Genomic DNA, 9293 nt, shown 5'->3' on the forward strand with positions numbered 1-9293 from the left:
TCACAGTAACAATGTAAATTGCCGTATAGCCCGGCCCTATTTTCAGCCATTTTTGCCAATTTTATGTTTCAATTTATGAATTTCACTCTTATCCTGAGTGACTTACTGTGTAATCATGTTACAGATGTAGGTGAACGTAGCATTAGGAGTCTTGCCCAAGGACTCTTACTGGTATAGCGTGGCGTGCTTACCTGGACAGAGAGTTAAACCCCAGTCTGGTGCATGGAGGACAGCAGCATTACCCTCTACTAACAAGCGATTTTCCCCCAGTGTCATTTATAGCCAGTTTCCATTGTTGTAGGTCTATTTTTGTACCAGTAGCCTGGGAAGGCAAAGGTTTGACCATGCATACGATGCACACAAAGCCCACCACAGCATGCTGTAAGCTACTGATGTAGTTGAGCAGTTCACACGCAAAGTGCCTGACTCTGTCCCAGAGCCTTAGCTTGATCAGATTACTCTGGGGTCCTAACCTGGCATGTTTCATAACACACGCAGCTATGGTTTACAGCTTAGTACTGCTCTATTATACAAGCTTGTTTACTACTGAGCAAGCAAAATGGCTTTCCAAGCAGCCTAGTGGATGTGCAGAGAACATTCATGTGATTTGATGTGTTTGCTAGTTACACACAATTTAAATGTCCCTTTCCAAATACCAGTGCATTTCTTTGCACTTGGAAATCTCTGCTGCTTACATCTGAGCTTACCTCAAGAAGTGGTGCCAAAGCTACTTGGGGGCATCTTGACTAACTTATGTAATCTAGACTTGAATTAGGTTTAATGTTACTGGGTCATTTGTTTTGACCTTATCTGCACCAATTGCAGGTACGTTTGTCAGGATACACTCAGATCCATATTGCATGTGTGTGAATTTGTCAGTAATGTTCACAGCTCCAATATTCTGTGCCACCGTGTTATTTCATTATTGCTGGTGCTTACTGTCACCCATGACGAAAACCGTAACAAAATGACAAAGACATGAAGTTGTTATCACTGCCAAATGTGATGGGCCTAAATTACCACACATTGAACATAACATTATACATGTTATTTAGCATGTTACTCCTTAGCGTTTGCACATCTAGGCACAAAAAATGGGATACTGGGGGAAAACTCCCAACCAACATACTGTCATCATCCAGTTAAATAGCAATTCATAAGTAAATGTCTTAGTAAAAAATACTGATTATAGATTTAAATGAGAAGAAATGTCAAACATGTTCTGTTGAAATGCAATCACTGTCATGCACTATCATGCTGTTCATGTGGCAACCACCTTTAATTACATTCAAAATAGACAAAAATATAACCAAAAATAACAAAAACAACAAAAAATAACTAAAAGCAATTCATATTTACGTTGTTTTATATTTCTAAAATACAGTGAAGGGAAACGGGTATTTATGTACTTTTGTTATTTAATATATTTCCAATGCTTATATCCACTTAAATATGAACATAAAAGTATGTATTCATAAGCACAGACAAAGATATATGATAAAATTGACACATAAAATTGGGGGTGTGTGTATGTAGAGGTTACATAAAAAAGTAAAGTTCTAGGTAGTAATTGCACAAAAACCATGTCGTTTCTCGGCAAATTGTGCCTGGTGTCCTCATAAAAGACGTTGCCATTGGTTGGGGATATTTCGCACAACGACTAGCAACCATGGTGAAGGTGAAGGAGCTTCCTAAAGTTCTCAAGAGAAACATTGTTTAACTACACTCGAATGGAAAAAGCTACAGAGCCAAAAAAAACCCTTAAATTCTCTGTCAGTACAATTGGTTCAATAATATGCAAGTGGAAAGTTTATGGAACCGTGACCAATTGACCCTGGACAGGTGCACCATGCAAGATTTCAAAATGTGCTCTGAACTCCTCTGCTAAAAAATAAACACAGAGAGTTTGAAATTGCAAATTCTTTAGAGGGACTTGTGGACGGTTGGCTTAGAAGAATGGAACAAAATAGAATCTGCAAAAAGCAAATTGCTTCTTATTGTAGACGTCTCAAAGCTGTAATTGCTGCTGCTTTGCAACTAAGTTCTAATGTTATTCATTTGTGGTGTCTGAAGACTTTTTGCTTATCAATGTGTTTTGTTTTTTTTTTTCAGACAAATTTTTTTATGCCTTTGAAAACATGCTTTTTTGTTCATACTTACAAGTCAAAAGATGTGTAAAGTTGACGTGGATATATGCGTTTGAACTTCATGAAACACCAAGAAAAAAGACAACAAAAAAGACAGTTGTCTTCAAGTGTGTGAATACTTTCTCCTCACTTGAAGGAAAGAACATAATCTGCAAATCGGCTAACAATCTCGCTGGATGAGAGGAGAAACAGGATGAATAGTCTTATTTGCAAAGTGCTAGGTAATAATATATCTCATGAGAGACTACTTAAATTTGCTGTGTATGTTCAAGCAAGATGTTTTCCTGCATGTAGAGACACTCTTTTGCAGTGCTTCTGCTGTGTGAAAGTGAAATGAAAGTCATGGTATGCAGCAGTGATGCAGTCTGCCTTCTGCCTGTCAGGCACGGGAACCTGTCTGCTCGGCCTAAGGGGCTGTCTGCGCTGGTGAGGCCCGGAATCCCCGAGGCACTTCGGGCTGAAGTCTGGCAGCTCCTATCTGGCTGCCAGGACGACCAGGCCCTGCTGGAACGCTACCGCATTCTCATCACTAAGGTAGGCTTATTCTTTCTCTCTCTCAGCTCCCATTGAGGATAAGGAGGGGCACATACACACAAGTTTTCAAAAAATCTCCATTTCTGGAGGTTTTGGGAGAAAATCGAGTACTGTGAACTAAATAGAGGACTCTTGTTGCCCATTTGTCATACTATAGATGATAGAAATAAAGTAAAAACTGGTGTTCATTGATAAAATACACGTTTGCTCCACACGCTGCTTACTGCACCTTTCCGACTTTCACTTTGTACGTCTTGTACATGGTTTTGTAACAAGAGCAGCTGTGCTAGTGTAATCTCGTGTGAATGGCTGTAAGTGTCTGAGGAATTATAGTAGAGTTCGTGGGAATGGACCAAAGAAAACAATATGCAGTTTATGTTCACATCTCACCAAAAACGTTACAGCCATTTTCCAGCAGTGCTTAGAGCAATGAACAGCAGCATTGCCTTCTAATGCCACAACCAAGTGAAGCATTTCCATTACAGCTATAGATTCAAGAAGGCAGATCACTCGATAGAGCCCTGGCATTTCTGCAGGCTGTGTTGTACTTGTATGTATTTTAAAGGCTAATTTTTTTTTTTCATGTTGTTCTTGGAGGTGTGCTGGTTCTCATGCCATTTACGGATTTGCTTGGAATGTTCCCACACTAAAGATGCTATTGTTAAGAAACGCAACTCTCTTGGCAAAGTGTGTGACATACCCAGAAAAATCAGCAGAAAAGTCTATGAATCATGTATTTGACTGACTTATATCTGCTTGGTATGCTCTTAGAATGAACAGTTTCACTGGAGTGGATGGTCTATCTGTTACTCTAAGAATAGAATTGTTTCTGATTTACTGTGCACCTGAGGTCAGTGCACAGAGCCTCAGGCGAGGTTGGAGGGGTGCTGCTCTGGTTCAGTAGATATTTTAGTACATCACCTACTTCCAAAATCTAGCCCAGAGCTGATCAGCTCCAGTCTGGAGACCCCCATGCACTGCAGAAGCTGCAGTCTCAGATGCTCCACTCACACAGAGGTACACAGATTGTCCGATGTATATTGTACGCTAAGATGACCAGAACTATTGGAGTTTTATCAGCTATCCTCGCCGTGCTGTAGTGCGCTGTTTTTAATCAGTCCAAAGGGAAACAAACTTTTGGTTGTCAAGCTAAATGCTAGCTAGTTACCAGTAGTGAGGATTTTCTTGCTCTGCACACCAGTGAGCCTTTTGAAGCAAGATATAAGCTACATTCAAATTACCTGGCTGAAGTGGCACAAATCTGATTTCTTGCCTTAATACAACACAGATCTGATGTTTTCAGACCTGTGTGGACACACAAATCCGATCTTTGCCATTCAGATCTGAGCCAATTTCACATGTGGTCCTAGATCGGATACGTATCCAATTGTGTCCATGCGACCTTAAGGAGATCGGAATTCATGTGTTTTACTTTCGCTGTAGGTAATTTGTCATCCAGTGTTAGCGTGAAGTTAGCGTGAGCAAATGCTGCAAAAGTTCAGAACTGAACAAAAAATTTGGAATTGAGTTATGAGGCTTGTAGTGTGATTGAAATAAGGTTGTAAAGTTCTTATCACACCTTTTTAAAAGTAATTCAGAAGTGTTCTTTGAAGCCGTTAATATCAAATAAAATATCATCGGCAGGCATTTCGCTTTGTTTCTCATGGGTCTGTTTTTGTTATAGCACTGTTTTTACATTTCCAGTCCCTAAACGCAAGAACAACAGTCTAGTTGGTTGTTTTGCATATCAATTATTGGTCTTTTCCTGTCAGAGTAGTTGGCTCTTGGCTGTATTGAGAGCTGAGAGCTACCAGGCTCTCTGGCGCTATCCAGAGTTTACACAAATTGTTAAAATGCAAAAAATAAATTATGTCGGACCAACCCTAGCTTTTTCAAAGTTGCTGATAAAAGACGACCTCACGTCTCATGGACTATTTCTAATGAACTTCTAATAATAAAAGCATACAGACGTAAGTTGTGTAAATAGGCTTGGTGGATTTTCATCATGATGGTGTTTCAGACTGTACAGAGGTCAGCTCGAGGTGAGGATATTCTCGACTGCCCTTTCGTGCTCTTGGTCCTGACCTGCCACAGTCAATTTTCTGTTGACTCTAGCCCTTCCCCCATCAACTCCTATCATTGCTCTCCACAGAGCTAAGCTCACTCACACAAGCCTGTAGCTAAAGGCGGTTGCTTTTGCTGTTACAACAATTTAAAGCACATTTTGAAAGCTAAGTCTTATTCATATACTGATGGAAATTCACAGAGATGGTTGAACACTTCGACTGTTGGATGTGTTTTTTCTCTTTACATGCAAATCAATAGTTCATTCAGTGGTATTCCACTGACCAAGGTTTGAAATACAGTGCAATTATTATCGAGAGAAAGAAATAAAGTGAGTGAGAAAGCAATAACGAAAGAGCGGAGAAGAGGGTAATTGTGTTTCATGTGTATTTATATCAGGCTGTCTGCTCTTGCCAGGCTGTGTAAATTCTACTGTTCTGGTTCCCTAACCCAGAGTCACAGTTCTCATCGCCTCACACATCAGCAGAAATAGCAGCCGTCCAGATGAGCTGCTAAATATATGTCGCCCTGTGTAAGACGGGTCCTGCAAGAGCCGGCGACTGAACCAGCCCTTCATTAATTAAGTTTGCGGTATTCTGCTGCACACCTTGAAATAATGATATTGATATAACCGTCATGATGCTATTAATGAAAAAGGAAAAGCCCGGAGGGGGAGGCAGACAGGGTCCCGTGCTCGGCAATGTCGCCGTTATTAATGACTCTGTCTCCGCTTGCTATCGATTATGATGCTGATTGAATCCTAAGTAATTGTGCCATTGGTAGTTGCCGGTATATTGATGTTGTAAATCAGCCTGATTTCTCTCTATGCCTGAGCATGATGTAGATTTGAATAATGGACCATGACGCTTGGACACAAGACCGCGCAAATAGAGTAAAATAGAGATGGCAGGGCAGACGGGGCCAAAATGATTTAGCACAAAGAGTACAGGTTGGTCGGAGGGAGAGCTCATTTCAGGTGTTAGTCATTAGGCGACTCGCATTGCAAAGGAGAGCTTTGAGCAATTGCTGACATTTGAATAAGAAAAGATTGTGGATGCATTTTTCATACACTCTTAAAAATGTGCCAGAAAGGGTTCTTTGAAGCGATGCCGTAGAAGACACTTCTGGTTCCCTGAAGAATCTTTCAGTGGATGGTTCTTTAGTCATATGCGCATCAAGAACATTTTTACATAACATAAAATTCTTTTAGAAGTTCTTTTTAAAGGGTCCATATAACGGAAAACTGATTATTCCTGATTTAAATAATGATTTGATGTTGTCTGTGAAATATTAAATAATGTTAAAATTTCACTCCTCGGTTTATACAGTCCAGATATGGACACTAAGTTTCAAATACAGTCTGTTTTGAATTCAGTGTTGTGTCACAAAATCGGTTTTGCCCCTGGTCAAATTAAATGTGTTGTTCATTTTCTAAGTGTAGATAAATTAACACATCCTCTACAGAAAACACACATCTGCACATTTTGATGTATAATTACTGTTTATTTTCTTAACATGTAACGCCTAAAATGACCCTGTGCAAAACTTATGGGTCAGTTTATATTTTATATTTTTTTCTATAGTTTTTTCTTTTGTCCAAAATGTTAAAGTGCTCCAAAGTGTGCAGAAAAATGGTAATTATGTGTTCATTTCATTTAGAAAAGCAACAAAACGTAATTTCACCAGGGATCCAAACTTTTGCACTTTCAGTGTACGACTGCATAGCTGTGTTCCAAAGCCTAGGCTGCAGCTGAGGTAGGGCGGGTCCTTGGTAGGAAGTTTCCTCCTTAGTAGCCTATTGGTCACACAAATGGAACAGTCCTAACGAGCCTGCGTGGTGACGTCACCAGAGCGTCACTATGGTAGCTAATATGGCAACGAGCTTATGTTGTATTACAAACTACATATATAAAAATACTTCTGATTAAAATACAACATATGGGCGAACGCTTTAATTAATCATTTTACACTTTTTTACAGTCATGAAGACAAATTCAGGGTGGTGAACAACTTAAAACATGCTCTGCTCCGACAGCTTCATTTTCCCCCGTTTTCGTGATGCTGTTTTTTCCTTTGCGTCATTCGTGCACACAGAACTGTGGGTAACCAAAGGCCTGGAGGATACATCAGTTGCGTCCTCGAAATCACTCACAACGTAGGCTGCGTTTCTAGGCTGTATACGAAGGTCCTTCACTTCGGAGCAGCCTTCTATGACGTAGCGGCCGGGAAATGCGGCCTACCTCAGCTGCAGCCTAGGCTTTGGAACGCAGCTTATGTCTGGCCATTCAGCCCACAGAAGTAAACTCCGCCCACTTGCGCTGAAGTTATAAGGAGTTATAAGGAGTTTTTATAAGGAAAGCGAATCAGAACAAAGATTATTTACAAATATTGCCCACAGTGCACAAAGTAGGCATAGTAACAAAACCAGCCTGATCATTTTGAAGTGATAAAAAAACTTATTTTGAATTATTTTGGTACACAAAAGCAAACAAACGCAATAAAGTGGGAAAAATAAAATGCAAGAACCATTTAAGTGTGGGCACTTTTTCCTTCAGCTGTATATCCAAGCCAGGTAGCACTGAGGAACTTCTGTGGTTCAGAGACATCTGGTTATTCTTTTCCAAATCCCCCCCACCACACACACACACTTCTTTTGTTAGCTGTTGTTCTGATGATTCTATGCAAAAAAGTAGGCCTAGTTAGTTATGTAGTATGTTACATAAAAAAAGCATGAAGCTGACATTTTCCCAACCTTTCCTTCTCTGCTGGGTGAAAGTGCTGCCAAAGGTGTTATTCCTTTCAGCCAGGGCTTAAAATAAGACTGAAAGCTTCTTTGTGAAGACCAGCCCTGTCTTTTTAAAATGCAGCTAAAATGTGGATTAAATCATTTTGTTCCTTTTCAGAAAAGGGAAATACAACAAGTAAGATTAGACACACTTCGTTATGTGGGTGTGTTGCGTGGTGAAATGAAAGGTCATCAACTCAGCCAACATGATGATTTGCCAGGGGTAGGTTTTGTAGTCATATGAATCACTAAAATGCACTTTTGTTACCTGTATAAATTCATATTAGACATATAAAAACGGGAATGTTATTGTATGATTGTATGATGAGAAGAAATACATAGACCCTGAAGCTGAAACTAACTGTATGACTGCAGGCTTGTAAATGTGCATGAAATGTCTTGCATGTCACGTGCCAAGTGCTTTCAAACTCACTGTTACTGAGACAAATCACTGGATCACATCCCAAGTTTATATTAATATTATTTTTTTTACATTTTCTTTGATAAGACTGTGTGCCACCACCTTCTATTTCCATCTGCTCTTGGGATTAATTGTGTAGTCTTCGCCAGTCTGCTTAAGTAGATTATCGTCTTTATGGAGCATGTAATGAAATCTTTGATGGCGGATCATTTTGCTAGTTTATTTGCATTTGTCATTTTTTGTGCTCGGGGTTTATAAGACTATTTCTTTTCTAGACGGCAGTGCAGAGTATTTTTTCAAAGGTAGGGGTGATTGAATTTTAATAAGGCACTTTAAGGTAATCATGAAGTTCAAACAAGTCGTACGTTTTGGCAAGGAGATACTTGGAGTGAAGGCTCCTGTTAAGGACCTGAAAGCCTTTTTAATTTGAGCTCTGTCAAATCCCAAAAGGCTCCTTGATTGTAGAATAGCTCTAGTGTCTCATTTATTTTCATATTAGCTTTTGTGTCTCAACATGTGTGGCATCATGCTTCAATAGTATTCCAGCACCGTTTTGTACCTGTTGTACACAATTCATCATATTATTGATATTCCTCATTAGCCACGTTGTGCTGGAGGGTCAATTACATGACTGATGGGGTCAGTATGAAGGCTTCTGAGTTAATAACATTTCCAAGAAGTGTTATAAATCATTTGGTTTTCTGATAGTTATGGCATTGCTCTCTTGTTTCCACAAAACATTGTGAACAAATTCTGAACAAAACCTGTTGATGAAGGTTGTTTGAACACATCAGTGGCAGATCATGACTATAAGACCAAGGCCTTCAGTTTGGGCCATAAATGTTAAAACTCAGTAAAAACAAGGAAAAAAAACACCTCTGTGATATTGTTAACTTCTGCTAGCACACTTATGGGGATTTAGTAATATGTTCGCACTAAGCTAATTGTGAACATGTTATCATTCTAGATTAAAGTCCATTAAATTCCATGTTTTATGTGAAGCTTATACCAAGCATATTAACATAAATGTACTGTTATAGCAGTTTTGCAGTGACTCCTTTAGAGCTGTGGTATAAAACCCTTCCAATGTGATTTCCTACCCTTCAGACCTCCTGAAGTCCTAACCAATGAGAGAACTTGTCTGGCGGGATAGCCCTATGTCCAGTCTTATCCGCAAAGGGCCAGTGTGCCTGCAGGTTTTCACTCCAAACAAGCTGAAGCACACCTGATTCTGCTTGTTTAATCAGTTGGTCTTAGTCTTCAAACATTTCATCAGGTGAGCTCCTGCTTTGTCGGAGTGAAAACCTGCAGTCACCCTGTCCTCTGCAGATTGTTGTAAAAT

The 9293-nt window shown here is 39.6% G+C and overlaps 1 protein-coding gene across 2 annotated transcripts in view; it reads left to right on the top strand.

Moving 5' to 3' along the window:
- The window catches only part of rabgap1l (RAB GTPase activating protein 1-like), a 139331-nt gene that overhangs the window by 32901 nt on the left and 97137 nt on the right, over window positions 1–9293 (top strand). For both annotated transcript variants that reach the window (XM_036586151.1, XM_036586153.1), the window contains exon 13: window positions 2531–2681. In XM_036586151.1, coding sequence (XP_036442044.1) covers window positions 2531–2681 — 151 coding nt within the window. The remainder of the gene's footprint in view (window positions 1–2530; window positions 2682–9293) is intronic.

This window comes from Colossoma macropomum, unplaced genomic scaffold, assembly GCF_904425465.1.
Source record: "Colossoma macropomum unplaced genomic scaffold, Colossoma_macropomum, whole genome shotgun sequence".
In the NCBI taxonomy this organism is placed as follows: domain Eukaryota; kingdom Metazoa; phylum Chordata; class Actinopteri; order Characiformes; family Serrasalmidae; genus Colossoma; species Colossoma macropomum.